General features: G+C 39.2%; 1 protein-coding gene across 3 annotated transcripts in view; it reads right to left on the bottom strand.

Moving 5' to 3' along the window:
- The window catches only part of COL7A1 (collagen type VII alpha 1 chain), a 299769-nt gene that overhangs the window by 42561 nt on the left and 234220 nt on the right, over nucleotides 1-22988 (bottom strand). For all 3 annotated transcript variants that reach the window (XM_089684078.1, XM_089684079.1, XM_089684077.1), the window contains exons 83-89: nucleotides 13626-13661; nucleotides 13491-13517; nucleotides 11542-11574; nucleotides 8515-8577; nucleotides 8378-8413; nucleotides 8183-8263; nucleotides 6560-6628 (exon numbers count right to left, since the gene is read on the bottom strand). In XM_089684078.1, the coding sequence (XP_089540204.1) occupies nucleotides 6560-6628; nucleotides 8183-8263; nucleotides 8378-8413; nucleotides 8515-8577; nucleotides 11542-11574; nucleotides 13491-13517; nucleotides 13626-13661 (345 nt within the window). The remainder of the gene's footprint in view (nucleotides 1-6559; nucleotides 6629-8182; nucleotides 8264-8377; nucleotides 8414-8514; nucleotides 8578-11541; nucleotides 11575-13490; nucleotides 13518-13625; nucleotides 13662-22988) is intronic.

Here is a 22988-nt window from a genome sequence, read left to right as displayed (position 1 = left end):
TTCAAGCCCACCTACACATATCTTATATCAAAACATTCAGCTAACCCTGCTGTCACTAAAAATGTTCACGGCTAGGACATATTCCTGATAGTTTTCAGAATATGACCATTTGTTTGGACCTCATCCCTCCCATTGACTTTCATTGAAACTCCACTTTAGACACAAGAAATTTTAGGGGACGTTTTTAAACTGCGACTGTGCCTTCATTTGTTATCTTTCAGAGACATACTATACATCAAACTGTAGGTCTTTTTCTTGTGATTATCACAATATAAAGCTTTTCACGGTAGCATTTATACTTTTAAAACTACAAGCGTTTGAAGATGGCAATCGCCAGTGAATTTGGCAAGTTTAAATAGCCTGTTTAGAGCAGAGCCTGTCACACACCTGTGACTGACTGAGGTAACAGGTGCAAGCAAAGGTCACTCAGGGGGCAGCTGAGTCACATTAGAGTGAGAAAGCTACAGTGTGAAAGGAAAAATCAGAACATGATTTGTAAACTGCCATCACTCTGCCATTTTCAAGCCCACCTACACATATCTTATATCAAAACGTTCAGCTAACCCTGCTGTCACTAAAAATGTTCACGGCTAGGACATACTCCTGATAGTTTTCACAATATGACCATTTGTTTGCAAATAACCCCTCCCATTGACTTTCATTGAAAATCCACTCAGAGCCACCTGAAATGTTAAGGGACGTTTTTAAACTGCGACTGTGCCTTCATTTTTAATATTGCAGAGACATACTATACATCAAAATTTAGGTCTGTTTCTTGTGATTGTCACATTATAAACCTTTTCACGGTAGCATTTATACTTTTAAAACTACAAGCGTTTGAAGATGGCAATCGCCAGTGATGTCGGCAAGTTTGAGCACTGTGTTTATAACCATGACTCTGCCCTTGGTGTGGAGGGAGTTGCCATAGGAACCCAGCTGTGTGAGCAGGAAGCAGAGAGACAAAAGCTACTCCACCCACTCCAGTGCGTGGAGGCCAGAACACCACACAATTTCCACAGAAATTGTGAAGACGCCAGTGAAGTGAGCAATTTTAAGCAGTTTGTTTTTACCGCTCTTCTCTGCCATATTTGAAATCTAATTCTTATTCCGTTTCTTATTATAGCCATATTTGCCACGCTAACTCCTCCCACAGTTTTTACACTACAAATACAAGTAATATATCAAAACGTGCGGATTGTTCCCGATCGGATTGCTATTACTTTGTGGAACGTTTCGCCAAATCGTTCAAGAAATATCGCGGTTTTTGCGGCGAAATTTTCCCATAGGAATGCATTGAGCAGCAGAGCACAGCTAGAGTGTGCAAAGGAAAAATCAGAAAAATCAGAACATGATTTGTAAACTGCCATCACTCTTCCATTTTCAAGCCCACCTACACATATCTTATATCAAAACGTTCAGCTAACCCTGCTGTCACTAAAAATGTTCACGAATGCCAGTAGTGTACCGCGCTCCAATATATTCTACCTTATGTGATATAATGAATTCATAAGTGTACCACCGATAATCAAATAATTACATCAATTAAATATACTTAAATATATGATTTGTGTAAATATATAAAATAAATTAATTTATCAATGTGAAAAAACAAAAACTATGAATGAAAAATATAAATAAAAAATAAAAAATATTTGCAGTGGGAATGAGTTCCTTCTGTATAAATGAGATGGTGTTATTATTCAGTCTGGATAAAAATAAAAAAAAATTAAAATTAAAATAAAAAAATAAAATAAAATTAAAATAAAAATAAAAATAAAATTAAAATTAAAATAAAAATAAAATTAAAAATAAAATAAAAATTAAATTAAAATTAAAATAAATAAAAAATATTTGCAGTGGGAATGACAGTTCCTTCTGTATAAATGAGATGGTATTATTATTCAGTCTGGATAAAAATAAAAATAAAATAAAAATTAAATTAAAATAAAAAAAAATTAAATTAAAATAAAATTAAAAATAAAATAAAAATAAAAATAAAATTAAAATAAAAATAAAAATAAAATTAAAATTAACATAAAATTAAAATAAAAATAAAATTAAAATAAAATAAAAATAAAATTAAAATTAACATAAAATTAAAATAAAATTAAAATTAAAATTAAAATAAAATTAAAAATTAAATAAAAATAAAAATTAAAATAAAAATAAAATTAAATTTAAAAAAAAAATAAAATAAAAATAAAATTAACATAAAATTAAAATAAAAATAAAATAAAAAAAAAAAAAAAAAAAAATTAAAATTAACATAAAATTAAAATAAAAATAAAATTAAAATAAAATAAAAATAAAATTAAAATTAACATAAAATTAAAATAAAATTAAAATAAAAATAAAATTAAAAATAAAATAAAAATTAAAATTAAAAAAAAAAAAAAAATTAAAATAAAAATAAATAATTGATATCCCGGATAAGACACTATGTTTCTTTTCTTTAATATTTAATTAATACTAATTTTAGCACGCAATTGAACTTGGCAAGTTTAAAAAGCCTGTTTAGAACAGGCATGCTGACATTCCTCTCAGAGTGAGTTGTCATAGCAACCCAGCTGTCTCAGCACAGTGAGCCTACTCCGCCCTCTCCAGGTGCAGCAACCAAAGGTCACTCAAGAGGCAGATGACTCACGAGGCTGGACTGTGAGCTTCAAAATACAAGCTGAAATGCATTTCTCACTATCAGGCTTGCAATGTGCACTGCTTACATTTCATCAATCATTTGGTAAAGGTTGCGGCAAGAACACTTTACACAATTTCCCCAGAAATTGTAGATTGTCTAGTTCTTATTCCGTTTCTTATTATAGCCATATTTGCCACGCTAACTCCTCCCACAGTTTTTACACTACAAATACAAGTAATATATCAAAACGTGCGGATTGTTCCCGATCGGATTGCTATTACTTTGTGGAACGTTTCGCCGAATCGTTCAAGAAATATTGCGGTTTTTGCGGCGAAATTTTCCCATAGGAATGCATTGAGCAGCAGAGCACAGCTAGAGTGTGTAAAGGAAAAATCAGAAAAATCAGAACATGATTTGTAAACTGCCATCACTCTTTCATTTTCAAGCCCACCTACACATATCTTATATCAAAACGTTCAGCTAACCCTGCTGTCACTAAACATGTTCACAGCTAAGCCATATTCCTGATAGTTTTCAGAATATGACCATTTGTTTGGACCTCATCCCTCCCATTGACTTTCATTGAAACTCCACTTTAGACACAAGACATTTTAAGGGACGTTTTTAAACTGCGACTGTGCCTTCATTTTTTATCTTTCAGAGACATACTATACATCAAAATTTAGGTCTGTTTCTTGTGATTGTCACAGTATAAACCTTTTCACGGTAGCATTTATACTTTTAAAACTACAAGCGTTTGAAAATGGCAATCGCCAGTGAACTTGGCAAGTTTAAATAGCCTGTTTAGAGCAGAGCTTCTCACACACCTGTGACTGACTGAGGTAACAGGTGCAAGCAAAGGTCACTCAGGGGGCAGCTGAGTCACATTAGAGTGAGAAAGCTACAGTGTGAAAGGAAAAATCAGAACATGATTTGTAAACTGCCATAACTATGTCATTATCAAGCCCACCTACACATATCTTATATCAAAACGTTCAGCTAACCCTGCTGTCACTAAAAATGTTCACGGCTAGGACATACTCTTGATAGTTTTCAGAATATGACCATTTGTTTGCAAATAACCCCTCCCATTGACTTTCATTGAAACTTCACTCACAGCCACCTGAAATGTTAAGGGACGTTTTTAAACTGCGACTGTGCCTTCATTTTTAATATTGCAGAGACATACTATACATCAAAATTTAGGTCTGTTTCTTGTGATTGTCACAGTATAAACCTTTTCACGGTAGCATTTATACTTTTAAAACTACAAGCGTTTGAAGATGGCAATCGCCAGTGAATTTGGCAAGTTTGAGCAGTGTGTTTAGAGCAGAGCTTGTCACACACCTGTGACTGACTGAGGTAACAGGTGCACCAAAGGTCACTCAGGGGGCAGCTGAGTCACATTAGAGTGAGAAGTGAGAAAGCTGCAGTGTGGAAGGAAAAATCAGAACATGATTTGTAAACTGCCATAACTCTTTCATTTTCAAGCCCACCTACACATATCTTATATCAAAACGTTCAGCTAACCCTGCTGTCACTAAAAATGTTCACGAATGCCAGTAGTGTACCGCGCTCCAATATATTCTACCTTATGTGATATAATGAATTCATAAGTGTACCACCGATAATCAAATAATTACATCAATTAATTATACTTAAATATATGATTTGTGTAAATATATAAAATAAATTAATTTATCAATGTGAAAAAACAAAAACTATGAATGAAAAATAAAAAATAAAAAATATTTGCAGTGGGAATGACAGTTCCTTCTGTATAAATGAGATGGTGTTATTATTCAGTCTGGATAAAAATAAAATAAAATTAAAATTAAAAAAAATAAATAAAATAAAATTAAAATAAAAATAAAAATAAAATTAAAATTAAAATAAATAAAAAATATTTGCAGTGGGAATGACAGTTCCTTCTGTATAAATGAGATGGTATTATTATTCAGTCTGGATAAAAATAAAAATTAAATTAAAATTAAATTAAAATTAAAATAAAATTAAAAATAAAATAAAAATAAAAATTAAAATTAACATAAAATTAAATTAAAAAAAAAAATTAAAATAAAAATAAAATTAACATAAAAATAAAATTAAAAATAAAATAAAAATAAAATTAAAATTAACATAAAATTAAAATAAAAATAAAAATTAAATTAAAAATAAAATTAAATTAAAATTAAAATAAAATTAAAATTAACATAAAATTAAAATAAAAATAAAATTAAAATAAAATAAAAATAAAATTAAAATTAACATAAAATTAAAATAAAAATAAAATTAAAAATAAAATAAAATAAAATAAAAATTAAAATTAAAATTAAAATAAAAAAAAAATTAAAATAAAAATAAAAATAAATAATTGATATCCCGGATAAGACACTATGTTTCTTTTCTTTAATATTTAATTAATACTAATTTTAGCACGCAATTGAACTTGGCAAGTTTAAAAAGCCTGTTTAGAACAGGCATGCTGACATTCCTCTCAGAGTGAGTTGTCATAGCAACCCAGCTGTCTCAGCACAGTGAGCCTACTCCGCCCTCTCCAGGTGCAGCAACCAAAGGTCACTCAAGAGGCAGATGACTCACGAGGCTGGACTGTGAGCTTCAAAATACAAGCTGAAATGCATTTCTCACTATAAGGCTTGCAATGTGCACTGCTTACATTTCATCAATCATTTGGTAAAGGTTGCGGCAAGAACACTTTACACAATTTCCCCAGAAATTGTAGATTGTCTAGTTATATATATTCTGTTGTCTGTGACTAAGGAAGACATCCATTTTTTTTAGAAAACAAAATATACATAACTGTATTATCAAGTATTTCTAAAGTTTTAATATGTGAAGAAGTTATAATAAAGTGTATTGTTAAAGTTTCTGAGATTGGTTGTCTTTATCAACTATAACAAAATTGTGACAGGAGTCACTGTGGGTGGGGGGCCCATGGAACACAGCCCCCTTTGCAGAGGTGGGGAGACCCCTGTCTCAGCTCCCCATATCCCTCTTATGTGTAAGTCACCCTGTGCCTGTTAGGGGTACAGGGTGGAATGTCCTGCTATTGTGTAGACATGTATAGGTGGGGGTTGTTCATTGTTCACTGCCATGTGCCTGCATCCTATTGTTCTATTGTGTGTCTTGCTTGGGAGCAAACTATTATGGGATGTGTTTGTGTATTGGCTTTGTGGGGGTGTTTCTGGCAGCCCTCCCCCCTGATAGGACTGCCTGCTGATGTGTTTCCTGTTGCTGAGTGTGTATTTCCCCGCCCTGTGTATATATCTTGTATCTATGTTAAAATAAAGCAGTCTATCTCCTGGTTTCCTTCCAACACTGGTGTGTCTATTTCCTGTTTGGTCAGCGGTGGTGTCCGTGGATCTGTTTTCGGACAGGGAAGCGGGAGTCTAACGGAAATACCCTAGTGCAGTCGGGGTCCGGTTCTGTTACAAAAATAATATAATAAAAAAATGTGCCTGCCCACTGAAACTCCCATTTGTCATGTTCCTAGCCACCCCCATCCATTTGTGGGAGTCTAACCCTGTATATTGGAGGGGGAAGACTTGAGTTCCACTTTAATTACTTTCTGCACTTTTGTAAATTAATCTACATCTTGGGAGCTATGGGGGAAGGTCACAAGCTCCTCTATGTTCCAAAACACTGGGCAGACCAACAGATCAGGAGAGGTGAGTCTAAGGTGAGTTTCAGGGGGGCAGTGAAGTGTTTATTACAAAACAACTCTTTAATGTCTATTTCCAGTGAAGTGTTTAGCCCTGTCTCTTGGTTGGCCATATATTTGTTCCTTTCCATGCTTTTATATTCTCTTGCCAAAAATAAGCTTTCTTGTTTTATAAATGCAGAAAGGACAGAAGCTTAGTGCAGCTCCAAAGGAAATAGTTTGTTGGCCAGTTGATGACCTACCTCTCCTGGAACTCCAGCTTCTCCAGGTTCTCCTTTGCCTCCAGCAGGACCAGGCGGACCTGGAATACCCTAAAAGGATAAAATGACATCCAAAATGTAAAGACAGAGAAGTATGTAGTGATCTGGTCAAAGTGAACTGATTGATCACCTATAGCATCATAGGCCAAACAAGTTGACAGATCTAAATATCCTTTCTGAAGTCTTCTGATAAGAAATTTCATGTTGATTACACAACAAAAATGATCTATAGTTGGTTTGGTTAGTTTTATTTATTTATCAATATTTACTAACTCATTACTTTATATTCCTTGTGTAAATTCTTCATATTAAAGATTTATTTTATATTAGAAAATATAATGCTTGTCCAACAATAGGACCAAACGAAAGGTCTGTGAGTCTTTTAATATTAATTTCGGTTTATAGAAAGGCGACATAGGACAACCAATGGAGACCCAAAAAATATCCTCCTTCCTCGGGACTTAGATGTTGTTTTGATGTTTTGTTGACTGACTGCTCCTGACATTGTAACCTTGATACAACATACAATTTATTTTGTATGTATGTATTAATTCTTTTTTTAGCCCTTTCAACTACTAATAATATCCAAACCCTGAAGAAGAGGACATTTTTGGACCCTTGAAATGTGTTGGATGTTCTGTGTTGTCTTTTAGTGCATCAATATTTATTTTATTTATATTAAAAACTTTTGGACTCTTAGACATTTCTTTCGGTGCCTTCAATGGACTTTGTGTGAAACGTAAAACCTGGGCAGCCCCTTTCGAGGGATGCCCCAGTTTTGTTAAGAGTAGTCTCACCAAAGTCTCTATGCCCTATTGCAATCTGATTGATCTACTGATAATTCAAAATTCAGCAACTGATTTCTGATTGCTTTAGGTATTTATTGCTGTGTCATTGTTGGGGAGATTCACCTTCTCTATTGGTCTGGGTGACAACTGTCACTGGGACAAAATGGGATGGGAAATCCAATCCACAGAAAAATAAGTAGAAAACACTACATATTCTCTTTAAATCAAACTCATTATGACAGAAATATGTAGATTGCTACTTCTGACCACTTTTTCTGCCAATACTAGTGTCCTGGTTATACTTGTATACTTTACTTTATAAGTTACTGACCTGGTACAAAGTCACAATTCCAGCAACAGGCATTTTCAGAAGAAGGTCAACATGTCCGCTCACGCAAACTTCACAAAACTACTTTAAGAGCCTTTTTTTATACCCCACAAGCAGCAGGGTTTATTTACTAAAGGACCATTTTGGGGGCAAGTTGAATCAGATGTTGGATTCTTATAAACAGGATATCAAAGATTCAAATGATGAGATTTACATACTAGATTTCCCATTTGTGCCCAATGGCTGTGTCCATTACACAGCTACACAATGGCTTCACACTCTCCTGAGGGATTCCCCACAATATCAAATATTAGGCAAATCCAGAACTGTCCGACCAACCTGATGTGGCCTTGTGGGCCAACTGGAGTCTGAGAGGGACATAAAAACATTTGGTCCAGTAGTCCAATTTTGAATGGACTTTGCTTTTTTTTTGTCACACTGCAAAGCTGAGATAAAGACAAGGTTTGAAAATCTTGGTAGATGCCGTACCATCTTTCCAGAAAGTCCAGGCTCCCCATCTTTTCCTGGTAACCCATCTCTTCCAGGCTGCCCATTCTTTCCCGGTTCACCCTGTAAGAAACACAAAATGTGCCTTTCATTTGGATACGTGTAATGGAAAGTAGATTCCTCACCACAGAACCATATACATGGCACAGCTGTGAGGGCAATTGTCCCAAGACTTACCACTAGTCCAGTAACTCCCGGAGGTCCTTGTGGGCCCTGGAGATAAAAATAGATTAGTAAAAAACTGAAGCCTGAGCTGTACTCATCAATACAACATACAATACATAAAAAGTAAGTTGGTGTGTGTATGATCTCACCACTTGTCCAGCAAGTCCAGGAGGTCCCAGAGGTCCAGCAACCCCTTGTGAACCTGGCAACCCCTGTTAGAAAGAACAGCATTAACACATGTGCACTAGAATAAGATTTCATAATTCTATAGTTTATTATTTGTGGAAACCACAAGTTATAGTTCAATAACAGTTTTAATTTAATTTAAAAAATTGCACCTGTATGTACATGACAAGTCTTTTGCAATATATTTTTTTTTTTAAAAAAAGGACTCTCTGGGATTCTGCAGCTTGATATCATTTTCTATACTGTCAAAGATTAAATTTTCTTTTACGGTTGTTCAAAGAAACAAACTGCACACTAATGATGTCACTTTCTACTTAAAAATGAATTGAGCCAATCAAGCATATGCGGATGTCCCCTCCTGAGGACCGTTCCCCTCTGATGTATTTCACCCTGAAAACTAAGCTCCTAAGGGTGAAATATGTCAGCGGGGAGATCTGTGTATCCTTGGCTGGCTTAATAAAGTTTTAAGAAGGAAGTGACATCACCAGTATGTGACTGTTTGTTTCCTTGGGAGTGAACAGGCATGGAATGGGAACAGGCTCCTGGACCATCTCCTAAAACACCCACAACTCGCTGTTGTCATAGTTATATTTGGTTTAAAAAAATATGCCTTGTGACCTCTCCAAATAAAAAAAAAATAGAAACCACCAACCCAAAATGGATATAAAAAAAATGCAAAATCGAGGAATGTAAAAAAAAAAAAAATAGGCCAACTCACACTATGCATTGTAGTAAAGCATGGTTTGTTGCATTGTGGCACCGTTCATTTAAGACAGAGCTACAATACACCCACACGACCCACCACAACAGACATTCACATTAGTTCACTGTAATGATGAACCCATCTGTGTGTTGTGGTGTAGTGCATAAAAAAGGGTTTGTCCATGAAATCATGCATTGCAGTCAGTAGGAAGCCCATTCAAAATGGGCTGCTTTATCACAATGCATCAACACAATTTAAAGGGGTCGTCGAAGCCTTGTCCAATTTCCTCTATGTTCTTGATCAACAAAGGCATAAGAAATGGAGAGGTATAGGAATAATGTGTAGGCTACAACATTCAAACCCAAACTTCCTCGAAGAAAAATTAATTTACATATTTTTTAGCATCTGTGATACCTTTGGGTCATGTATGCATAACCAGGAAAAAATTTATTTTGTTGGCTTTGATTTTGTTGTTCCCCAGTCAGGGGCGGACTGACCATTTAGAAACTCGGGCACTGCCCCAGGGCCCGGGGTCAGTAGGGGGCCCCATGAGATGCCCCTGGTACCTTTTTCATAGGCTTTTTTGAGTTTGGGTAAGGACACAGGGGCCCCATGATCCCCTATTTCCCGGGGACCCCATGAGTTGTCAGTCCGCCCCTGTCCCCAGTTCACCTCTCAGAACAGAATAGTGTATGTCAAGATCAGCCTTTCTCAACACTTTCAGCAAAGAGGAACCCCTGAAATAACTCTTCAGTCTCCAGGAACCCCTGCTAATAATTACTATATCTACAACTCATGATACATTAGTGTGATGGTCAGTGAGAAAAATGTTCCTTACACCCCCTTACAGATAGCTAAAAAGATCAGTGGTGTCAGTGGGAACTTATCTGTGAGGCAGAAATTGGTGATTGCTCAAGGAACCCCCTAGCAACCTCTGGAGGAACACTAGGGTTCCATGTGTAGCGTTACCATTGAGGAGCTACTAGGATTTTGCCCAAGTTTTTCCCCAGATCTTCTCCTGCAGCCAAGCACACAGTATTTCCTATAGCCATGTGCACACAACTTCAGCTCATTACTCCAATGAGTTGTAGTTTTTGTTGTTTTTATTTTGTTTTAGAGCTGGAATAGGGAATGGATATTAGGGGATACTATAAATTAAACTTTTCACAATTGAGGACAGCTTTTTCTAAGTGGATCTGTGGGTTTCCTTAGTAGAAATGTGCAGCAGACGAAGCAAAATCCCTCTGTAGAAATGCAAAACTTAGTGGACAGTTGCTCTTTGGGACACCAGCCAATGTCCCCTCAAGCTTACACCCTGCAGCTGACTATATAGGTTCCAAGGGGGTTAAACAGCAAGTGCCAGGGGAGGCAGTCGCCTCCCTGGCTGGACTTCCCTTCTCAGCGGAAGAGGAAGAAGAAGAACCCAGATCCCATGTGCTAAATGAATATTAATACTAAATACTAGCACCCAGCATGCTCAGGATCCCTTTTGGATAGTCTGTACTTACAAGGCCCTTGGTGCAGGTCACCTTGCTCCATGATACCAGGCATGATCTGTAGACATCCCCCTCAGTCAGCTCTCAGAAGCACCCTGGGTTTCAGCATTCTGGTGCTCGACTCAACCACCCAAGGCTTCCTGGCAGCAAGTGCCAGGGGAGGCAGTCGCCTCCCTGGCTGGACTTCCCTTCTCAGCGGAAGAGGAAGAAGAAGAAGAAGAACCCAGATCCCATGTGCTAAATGAATATTAATACTAAATACTAGCACCCAGCATGCTCAGGGGCCCCACTCCCTGCCATTGGCTGGAGCTGCATCCATATTCATACTGCTCATCTGCATTGCTCACACTATCCACCTCAAACCTTCCTTGGTTACCTGGATACATATGAACCTTCAATCAGATGCAGCAGCACACAGGATGAACTAGCTAAACAACTGTAGCAGAGAGAGACACACTGGATGGACTTTTGTATTTTTTCAGCCAGAATAACTATGTAACTAAATTTGCCTAACAATCTCCTGTTAAGCAGAAGACCATATTATACTATACTCAACTATCTACATCTTAGTACCTATGGAGGAGGGTGCTACACATGGAACCCTAGTTGAGAAAGCCCGGTCTAGATATATACGTGTATAGGCATAAAAAAACTCCACTCAACTATATATTTTATATATATATATATATATATATATATATATACATATATATATTTAAATATATATTTACTGTATGTATAATATAAATATATAGTTTATAAATTACAAAAGTGATGCTTGCACAACTCACCCGCACACTGGGGCCCGGCTCCCCTGTAGTGCCCTGTAAACACAATGATTATCATTTTCATAGGTATGAAGTATTTCATTCATAGAAATAAGGCTTTATAGTTTGTTTTTTTTAAATTTAAATATTTTATTAATTTTTAAATTTTCTACTTAACACCAATAAATAATCATATTATTCACATACAGAAAGATATTTTAATTTAAACAATTCTTCCCCAAATAAACCTATTCCCCCTCTCCCATTCCCAACCTACCACCCCCCCATCCCACCCCCAGCCCCATCTTCCTCCGTGTTTTCTTCTTTTTAGCTCCCGGCTCCTCTTTATTTCCAATTTATTTCCACCTTCTTCCTAATCTATTTATCCCTTTTTTCTTTCTTAATTTCCTACTCCCTCTTTATCTCTTCCATTATATGATTTTCTATATACCTCTCATTTTTCCCAAAATTTCACCATTTTATCCTCCTCCATATGGCGGAGTTCCTCCATCTTGTACACATAGGCTAATCTGCTTATCCAGTCCTTTATCTTCATTCATGCCATCCATTGTATACTAGTGTGTCTAGCTGTGAATGGTCACAGCGATCACATGCACAAGCTGGGCCAATCACAGCCCAGCTGTGTCATGTGATTAACCGTGGCCAAATCACAGCTAAGCACAAAAAAAAAAAAACCCTGAATGAATTGATGTCATTCAGGTAAATGCTTGCTTATAGCAAAGTAATTCTTTGCTATAAGTAAATTGTGTAAAAAAAAAAAAAAATACTAATCACTTCCCCAAAGTAGTACAATGTTACTATGGTAACATTGTACTACTTTGGTCATAGTGAAATATGAAAAAAAAATCTTAAAAAAATAATAAAAAAAAATTAAAAAAATCATATATTTTGTTTTCATACTGTCACCAGTCAGTGTCCCTGATCACCGCCATGCCAGTTATATGATGATGCTGTACTGCACTGGTGACAGTATGTAAAAAAAAAAAAAGTGAAAATAATTTTTTTCATTTTTTTATTTTCCAAAAAATGATGACAAAAAAAATACAACTTCAAAAAACTCGCCATTTCTCTTATAAAGTACGTCGGACTGTCTACTCTGCAAAAAGGGTCATTTGGGGGATATCTGTACTGTCCTGACATTTGGGGGATATCTGTACTGTTCTGACATTTGGGGGATATCTGTACTGTTCTGACATTTGGGGGATATCTGTACTGTCCTGACATTTGGGGGATATCTGTACTGTTCTGACATTTGGGGGATATCTGTACTGTTCTGACATTTGGGGGATATCTGTACTGTTCTGACATTTGGGGGATATCTGTACTGTTCTGACATTTGGGGGATATCTGTACTGTCCTGACATTTGGGGGATATCTGTACTGTTCTGATATTTGGGGGATATCTGTACTGTCCTGACATTCTTGGACCTCAAGAAATTAGATTGGCTGTCAGTACTTCAGGATTGATCAATATTCAGATATATACCATAGTTTGTGAACTCTATAACTTTCCTACAAACTAAATAATACATCCTAATTTGGGTTATTTTCACCAAAGACATGTAGCAGAATACATCTCGGCCTAAATTTATGAAGAACAATTATTTATTTGCAAACTTTTATAACAGAAACAAAGAAAAACGTGTCTTTTCAGTCTTTTTGTTAATTTAGAAAAAAATAAAAACCCCGGCAGTGATTAAATACCACCAAAAGAAAGCTCTAGTTGTGTGAAGAAAATGATAAAATTTTAGTTTGGGTACAATGTTGTATGACCGCGCAATTGTCATTCAAAGTGTGAGAGCGCTGAAACCTGAAAAATGGCCTGGGCAGGGAGGGGGTAAAAGTGCCCGGTATGGAAATGGTTAAATTGGACTGTACTTAATAGTCTAACCCCAAGATACTGATTGGCCAGCTATGTTCTGGGAGTCCTTTCTGTCCATGCTGTTACTTACCTTTGGACCAGCAGGTCCTGGGGAACCCTGTAAGAGAAAAAAGTAGGAGTACAAAGATCCATAATTACATATTAAAAATGTATGCTATGTACAGTATATGCAGATGTACTGGATAAACAGAGAGAAAATACTCACGGAAGGTCCTTGCTGACCTGGCTCTCCTGGGTTACCCTACAAGTATGTAACACACAATTAATACGTTACATTGCTACATTGTAATCACAGGTCAGTCGAGGAATTTGCAGGAATGGTTTCCTGTCTGTGGCATCTATTCCACATTTACATTATTGCAAATTTACAATTTTAACATATTGTTGATTAAAACCAAAACAAGTGCAAGGATCATTTTTTTGCTCTGGTGCAGCAATGATCTGGGCTAGTAGAAGAGCCTTTATATCAAGTAATGGTACATCACTTCTCCTATGCATTGTCCTCTGCTTCCTGATAATAGCCCTCTATGTACTATTCCAGGTATGAGTCTTATTTATCCATTATCGTGTTATGCAGGCCATACACGGGTCGAATTCCGAATGAATTTTCCTTAGAAAAAGGAAATTTCATGCATTTTGTAATCCAATGGCGCCACCAATGATTTCGAAACCAAGCCTTTAATTTTACCCTCATGTTGCTACAGGAAGGAATTTTTGTGGCCAAGAACTTTCTTTTCTTTCCAGGTCACAGCTCATTTCTTTTTCAGGAAGAAAGCAAAGAAGGGGCGCACTCTCCTTGTGCATTACTGTGATAAAATTGAGTTTATTTAACCTCCTTAGCGGTAATCCCGAGTGTAGTTCGGGGTAAAATTTCTATACCAAGAGCGGTAACCCCGAGCTACACTCGGGCTTACCATGCGGCGTTCTCCGGGGGTCCCTGCAGCACTTACCTTGTCCTTCCCTCCCACGATGTGTCCCCTGCAGTGTCCCCGGCCATCTCCTCCGGCCGATGCCGGCATCCGGCTTCTGTGTTCCGGTCCCTGTGACGTCGGGACGTACGGGCGCCGGAACCGGCGGGAAATTTTACATTTTTTAAAAATGTCAATTTTGCTGTCATTGCTATTTCAATGCATTTCACATACATTTTGTCCCGAGTGCTTTGTCCGGCGCCCTGCCTGCATTTTGAATGTTCTTTCTGCCTGGAAACTTAGAAAAGTCCATGGCGTCCAAAAAGCGTCCCTTTACGTGAAAAGCGGTTTTAGACCGGCTAGAGAACAGCGATAGTAAATCAGAACCACTTGCAGAATTGAGTGATAATGATTCGTGGGGGAAATTCATCATCAGACACTGAAAACGATTCTGCGACTTTGGTCAGCGATGTGCGAATTTGCCTCTGTATTTCACATTTCAGTGTTTTTGGTTTGATTATATTATTGAATTAAATTTATTATTATTTTTTATGATTATTTATTAAATTATAATTTCTGATTTTGTGCTTCAAATTTTATCATATCCGGGATGTTTACTAGACTCTTGTTCGGACAGATTTCAGTGAGTTATTCCTAAAAATTACAGCCTACAATAAAAAACTACATATTTCCATGCAAAAAAATGTACCGCTTTCAGCACAAAAAATCGGAAAGAATCATACCGCCGAGGAGGTTAAAAGATGACAAAAAATGTATACTCACGAACCAAGTTTCATATACAAACTGTGAACCAATGTGTCAGTCCGAGCAACCGGTATTCTAACAGCAAGGTGTGCTGACGTGTTTTGGGAGATGTACTCCCTTCCTCGAAATGCATTAGTACACCTTGCTTTTACAATACCAGTTGCTCGGACTGACACATTGGTTCCTAGCTTGTATGTGAACCTTGATTTGTGAGTATGCATTTTTTTGTCATTTTTAACCACTTCCCGTCCGTCGCATATATATAAACGGCCGGACAGTGGCAGTGCGGGGGCGGGTGGCTGTTTATAAATGGCAAGAATGCAGCCAAAGAGAAGGAGAAATGATTGCTTTTACAGCCTTTATGGGGGTAAAAGCAATCAGTGTAAAAAAAAAATCAAAAATCTTCATAACCCCCCACAAGTAGAACAGTGTCACCATGGTACTGCTAGGGTGACAGTATGTAAAAAACAAAAAACAAATAATAATATAATAATATAAAAAAAAATGTAAAAATGTTTTATAAAAAATTATAATTTTTGGTCATAAACTAATTTGGGTTATTTTATTTTTTTTTTTACTAAAAAGATAACTGAATAAATTTTGGCCAAGATTTATGAAGAAAGATTATTTATTTGCAAAATTTTATAAGAAAAACACTTTATTTAAAAAGTTTTGGACTTTTTCATTTATATAGCATAAAAAATAAAAATCCCAGTGGTGAATAAATACCACCAAAATAAAGTTTTATCTGTCTCAAAAAATGCTAAAAAATTCATATGGGTACAGTGTTGCATGACCGCACAATCGTCATCCAAAGTGTGATAGTACTAAAAGCTGAAAATTGACCTGGGAAGGAAGGGGGTGAAAGTGTCCGGACTGGAAGGGGGGTGAAAGTGTCCAGACTGGAAGGGGGTGAAAGTGTCCGGACTGGAAGGGGGGTGAAAGTGTCCGGACTGGAAGGGGGGTGAAAGTGTCCGGACTGGAAGGGGGGGGAAAGTGTCCGGACTGGAATGGGGGGGAAAGTGTCCGGACTGGAAGGGGGGGAAAGTGTCGGGACTGGAAGGGGGGGAAAGTGTCCAGACTGGAAGGGGGGGAAAGTGTCCAGACTGGAAGGGGGTGAAAGTGTCCAGACTGGAAGGGGGGGAAAGTGTCCGGACTGGAAGGGGGTGAAAGTGTCCGGACTGGAAGGGAGGGAAAGTGTCGGGACTGGAAGGGGGGGAAAGTGTCCAGACTGGAAGGGGGGGAAAGTGTCCAGACTGGAAGGGGGTGAAAGTGTCCAGACTGGAAGGGGGGGAAAGTGTCCGGACTGGAAGGGGGTGAAAGTGTCCAGACTGGAAGGGGGTGAAAGTGTCCGGACTGGAAGGGGGTGAAAGTGTCCGGACTGGAAGGGGGTGAAAGTGTCCGGAATGGAAGGGGGGGAAAGTGTCCGGGCTGGAAGTGGTTAAAGTAAATTTCCTTTTATCACGGTAATGCACGAGGAGAGTGCGCCCCTTCTTTGCTTCCTTCCAGTAATATCAAGATTTCCAGATCTTCAGAGGGTTGCACCTAAGCGAGTGTCTGATACTGGGACCCTGGGATGCTCACAGACTTGAGCGCTTGTATTGTGTTTTCTCTTTTGACTCATTTCTTTCTCAAGTACATTTCTCGCTTGATTCTTTCATCATTGATTTGAAATTTGTTCGTTTTTCAAAAAATTTCCAACATGCCTGACCACTCAAATACAATGGTCGCTTGAAAATTGGCCATTAATGTTTCACATTAATGTTGCGAAATTCGAACGAAAATTCTTTGAAAATATTTTCGAAAGAAAATTATTTTGGAATTCGACCCGCGTATAGCCGGCTTTAGAGGGTAGGACTGTGTCAGACAATATTATCCCATAGCAGCCCATCACATATTTATTCTCCGGCTATCCTTTTTCAATGTATGCCACAATCTGATAGGTTGCTATAAGGCAATTTAGTCTTAAGCGGGGGCTATACACACTAAAGCCAGCCGTAGATGGTTCGAAACTCGGGCAAGTTCAGCAGGGAGCAGCCGAAGTTCAAATCATCTATGGGAAGTAGGGGGCCCCATGAGATGCCCCTGGTACCTTTTTCATAGGCTTTTTTGAGTTTGGGCAAGGACACAGGGGCCCCATGATCCCCTATTGCCCAGGGGCCCCATGAGTTGTCAGTCCGTCCCTGCTCCTATCCCTCTTGTATTGAACTGTATTGTTACTGTACTGTCTCCCGTTATATTGTAAAGCGCTGAGCAAACTGTTGGCTCTATATAAATCCTGTATAATAATAATAACAGATCCCTGCATGAAGTCAAGCAATGTTGATTCAGGGATCTGCTGTTGCTTCGTATTCTGACAGTGGGGGATCCCAACTTTGGTTGCAAGCACTGATGCATGACCGTTCGACAGAAGCCAGGTGAACAGATAGTTACCCATGTACCAAAATTCAGCCGGGTCTTGCTTAATCGTGTGATTTTTGGTACATGCATACCCAACTTTCCTCTAAGATTGGGAGGCTTAAGCTGGCCATACACATAAATCCATAGTCAATGAAATTAGTTGTTTTCTAAATCTGAATTATAAAACGAATTTGAAAATTGGATTCATTTCCCTGTGGGCCCGAACTACTATCGCCTCATGTGGCTTCATATAAATGAAACAAATACATTTATTCATTTCATATATAATTTTTTTTTCAGATTTGTTCACATCCATCATGTCCATTTGTAGATTTGAATACGATGGAACGCTGTATGACCAACTTTCTAACGCGTTTCGAGGACACAACCTCTTCCTCAGAGCCAAACGTCCTCGAAACGCATTAGCCAGTTGGTCATCCAGGGTTCCATTGTATGGACTCAGATGTTGTTTGGATCAAACATCTTGTTCAGTTTGACATGCCTGTGTTATTATGTCCATTGTGAGTATGATACCTATCTTTGTTTCTTTAATAAATTATTTTAAACAATAATGCACTAGGTCGGTGCGTCCTTTTTCTGTTTCTCCATTTGTATCCAGTGTATTCGGACCACCCTGGTCTGTTGAGGGCAGCAAGCAGTGCATATTCCAGAAAATTTCAGAACATTCCTATTGGGTCTACTGAGTCCTTTCCTAGCGCAGGAGTAAAGTGCTTGTTGTGTTGAACCATTGATGGCCCTGCCAACACCACTGGATTCAACAAATTTTGAATGAGAAATCGAAGGAGCTTTGCAAAATCAGTTGCAGTCACTGTTTGGGTATTCTGAAAGCCATGGGGCCTGCTGTCAGAATGTAATAGTCTCTTAGATTGTAAGCTCCCAGGATCAGGAATGTTGCTGCCAGACTCATCCACCTTACTAACCGTTCTGTATCTGCCACCCTTCTCTGCCAATCCCTCCACTGGCCTCCACTTAGTGTCCTCCACCCCTCTCTGCCAATCCCTCCACTGGCCTCCACTCAGTGTCCTCCACCTCTCTCTGCCAATCCCTCCACTGGCCTCCACTCAGTGTCCTCCACCCCTCTCTGCCAATCTTTCCACTGGCCTCCACTCAGTGTCCTCCACCCCTCTCTGCCAATCCCTCCACTGGCTTCCACTCAGTGTCCTCCATCCCTCTCTGCCAATCCTTCCACTGGCTTCCACTCAGTGTCCTCCACCCCTCTCTGCCAATCTCTCCACTGGCCTCCACTCAGTGTCCTCCACCCCTCTCTGCCAATCCCTCCACTGGCTTCCATTCAGTGTCCTCCACCCCTCTCTGCCAATCCCTCCACTGGCTTCCACTCAGTGTCCTCCATCCCTCTCTGCCAATCCTTCCACTGGCTTCCACTCAGTGTCCTCCACCCCTCTCTGCCAATCTCTCCACTGGCCTCCACTCAGTGTCCTCCACCCCTCTCTGCCAATCCCTCCACTGGCTTCCACTCAGTGTCCTCCATCCCTCTCTGCCAATCCCTCCACTGGCTTCCCGTTGCACAACGGATAAAATTCAAAACATTAACAATAACATATAAAGCCATTTTTACCTCTGCCCCAAATTACATCACCGACCTTGTCTCCATATATCACCCAAACCGTCCTCTCCGCTCCTCGCAAGACCTCCTGCTCTCTAGCTCCCTTGTCTCCTCCTCCCATGCTCATCTCCAGGACTTCTCCAGAGCTTCCCCCATCCTCTGGAACTCTCTACCCCAATTTATAAGACTATCGCCTACTCTGCTCACTTTTAGGCGATCTCTGAAAACCTCTCTCTTCAGGGAAGCCTATCCTGCCACCAGCTAATACTGGAATCTTCTACTCTTCCAACCAGTCCATCCCCCACAGTTACTACCTTTTGTACCACTAGCCCCTCCCTCCTAGATTGTAAGCTCCAAGGAGCAGGGCCCTCCTATCCCTCTTGTATTGAACTGTATTGTTGCTGTATTGTCTCCCGTTATATTGGAAAGCGCTGAGCAAACTGTTGGCACCATATAAATCCTGTATAATAATACAATGGGAGATTTGTCCATCGGTGCTTTTTAGCATTGAGTATGGATTTATGTGTATGGCCAGCTTAAGCCTCCCAATCTTAGAGGAAAGTTGGGTATGCATGTACCAAAGGATGCAGGATGGATGTTCTGCCAAGCAATAAAAACCTGACAGTGGTTCCAAATCTTTGCCAATATATCGAAATTGAAAAGAAAGTGGTTTCAGTTAAACTTTAAGCTACTTTTGCTCGCCATACAACCAGATATCATACAGCCAATATTCTGTATTTCTGACATTTTTTCTTAATCAACATTAATTGTACATACAGTCATTCAGTATGCTAAGATATATTGAAAGCAGATACTTCTACTTGGTGTATAAAGGTGCAATTCATTTCAGCTCTAGCCCAGAGGCTCTAACACTTGTCCTCAGTAACAGAGAACATTTACGTCTCCAATATTTGATATTTCCCCATCAGTTTTCATGGCAAGCTCCAACAAGATACATACAACATGCACTGATTAGAAGGTCAGTAAAGAGTTAGTACCAGATTACATGTTTAGCGTTAGGTAGACCTGCCATGAGAGATATTTGAAGCCCACATAACAGCCAGGCAGCAAGCATTTTTCAGAAAGAGAGTTCATCAATGGTGGATGCCTTTGATGGTGGTTTCTTTCATGACAGGTTTCCTATAAAGAGGTTTTCCAGGTCCAGTAAAAGACTTGACTGTAGACTGTATGGCAGTATTTGTACAATCACCAGCCACTTTGTAAGGTACACCGGTTCAATTGCTTGGAAACACAAATTGATAATCAGCCAATCACATGGCAGCAACTCAATGTATTTAGGCATCTAGACGTGGTGAAGACGACTTGCTGAAGTTCAAACCGAACATATGAATGGGAAAGAAAGGTGACTGACGTGACTTTGAACGTGGCATGGTTGTTGCTGCCAAACGGGCTGATCTGAGTATTTCAAAAACTGCTGATCTAATGGGATTTTGACACATCTCTAGAGTTTACAGAGAATGGTCCAAAAAAGAGAAAATATCCAGTGAGCAGCAGTTGTGTGGACAAAATTCCCTTGCTGATATCAGAGGTCAGAGAATGGGCGGAGATGATAGAAAGGCAACAGTAGCTCAAATAACCACTCGTTACAACCAAGGTATGCAGAATATCATCTCTGAACGCACAACACGTCGAACCTTGAAGCAGATGGGCTACAGCAGCAGAAGACCACAACTGTTAGCTAAGAACAGGAAACGGAGGCTACAATTCGCCCAGGCTCCCTAAAATTGGACAATAAAAGATTGGAACAATGTTGCCTGGTCTGATGATTCTCGATTTCAGCTGCGACATTCAGATGGTAGGGTCAGAATTTGGCGTAAACAACATGAAAGCATGGATCCATCCTGCCTTGTATCAACGGTTCATGGATGTACACCCGACAAATCTGGAGCAACTGTGTGATGTTATCACACCAAAATCTTCCAACACCTTGTTGAATCTATGCCACAAAGAATGAAGGCAGTTCTGAAGGCAAAAGGGGGTCCAACCCGGTACTAGCAAGGTGGACCTAATAAAGTGGCTGGTGAGTGTATCAGTGATGGAGAAGAATGAATCTGTTTACTGCTGCAAAATAGTATGAACAGAAGGCCTAATGGTAGGAGACCAGTCTTATAATATTGAGGTCATAACCAGGTGCGGACTGACAACTCATGGGGCCCCTGGGCAATAGGGGATCATGGGGCCCCTTTTTTCTTTGCGCAAACTCAAAAAAGCCTATGAAAAAGGTACCAGGGGCATCTCATGGGGCCCCCTACTGACCCCGGGCCCTCGGGCAGTCCCTGAGTTTCCAAATGGTCAGTCCGCCCCTGGTCATAACTTTAAAAGGCACTACTGGGGATTTTCATGGAGTGCATATTGTGAGTTATTATGGCTCTGCTCTTTTAAAAGTTTGCCATTTTCTGTTGATTTCTTTTCCTTACAGTGTACTGATGTCAGTAAAAATTGGGGTTGAAAGTCCCCAGGCTGACAGATACCAAGTTATTTATTTTGGACTTAAAGTTTCATCCAAGAAGTATTCACAGAACCTGGAAAAATCCTTAATTTTTTTTTTCTTTTTGTCAAAATGATCAACTTCTACATCTTCCTGCATTAAATGAATCGCACCTTTTACCAAGATGGGACGAGACTCCAACTTTACTGTACAGTGCTCAGCCATATGCCATCTCCAGAACCAGACATCGAGCTCAACCTTTATCATGTAGCTCCAAAATGTTTAAATTGAAGAGAACCTGACCTGGCTGAAAATGTCTCTAAGGCACTGCAGTGCTGAAGTGCAGACACCGTGTACAGCAAGAAAATAAAGTGTGCTAAGTTGGCCATATTCTGGTAGATTCATTTTGAAAGAAATCCAACAAATATTTCCATCCATGCTAAATAGCATGCATGGACAAATCCCCCTGTTAAGCTATTGTATACCTGTGGCTGCCTCTGATTGGTGGCTATTCTTCCAAATATTTTTCAGTAGGCTACAGACGCAAGTCATTCGATGTTTGTTGAATAGAGTGCGGCCAGCAGGGTCACCCACTGAGTGAATTTTGAACAGTCCTCCAGGAGGCAGGTGAAATTTGCTTGGTGCATGCCATCTTTAGCATCCAAACTGAGGCCCCATTGGTGCCCCTCTTGGTTCCTAGGCTCAGAATGCACGTGGCCTGAACATTTGTCCAAATTTGGATTGGTGGTCATGGTGGAGATGTGTTGCATATATGGTGGTCATGCCCGAAACGGATTCATTTTTGGTCTCGTGTGTTTGGCCTCCTTTTCACCTTGTTCCATCTCTCCATACGCTGGGATGCTCGGTACAATTTGCTTCATTGTCCCATATCAGGCCTGTTGGCTCACCAGCAGAAGTTGGCTTCCTATTTGCTTTTGTCGGCCACTAGAACAATTGCTCAGGCGTGGAAGAGCCTGTCTGTCTCTCTTCAGGGGGTGCGGGAACGTATGACCACTCTGATGCTCAATGAACAGATGTCACGTATCTGTAACGACTCCCAATCAAAATTTTGAAAATATGGGAGCCGTGGTTGACATATGCTTTTCCCACGCTCCTCCCGGCTAGTCTGGGTTTCTGATGTTGTTCGATATTGACCCCAGCTCCTGGTCTTGTCTTCTTCCTTTTCTTCTCCTCTTTCCTTTCTATTTTTGTTTGTCTTTTGTGAGGTGGTGGATAGCTGCCTTTGGTTTGAGCCACTGTCATTGTTATATCACTGTTTTTGTAATCTATGTGCCATTGATAGCCCCTGTGTGGGCGCCCCTTTTGCTCTGTCAGTGATTTATCACTGTTTTTGTAACCTATGTGCCATTGATAGCCCCTGTGTGGGCGCCCCTTTTGCTCTGTCAGTGTTTTATCATTGTTTTTGTAATCTATGTGCCATTGATAGCCCCCGTGTGGGCG

The sequence above is a fragment of the Staurois parvus genome, unplaced genomic scaffold (genome assembly GCF_062004578.1).
Source record: "Staurois parvus isolate SC_StPar_1 unplaced genomic scaffold, SC_StPar_1.0 ptg000335l, whole genome shotgun sequence".
Taxonomy (NCBI): domain Eukaryota; kingdom Metazoa; phylum Chordata; class Amphibia; order Anura; family Ranidae; genus Staurois; species Staurois parvus.
This window is presented reverse-complemented; position numbering and strand designations above follow the sequence as displayed.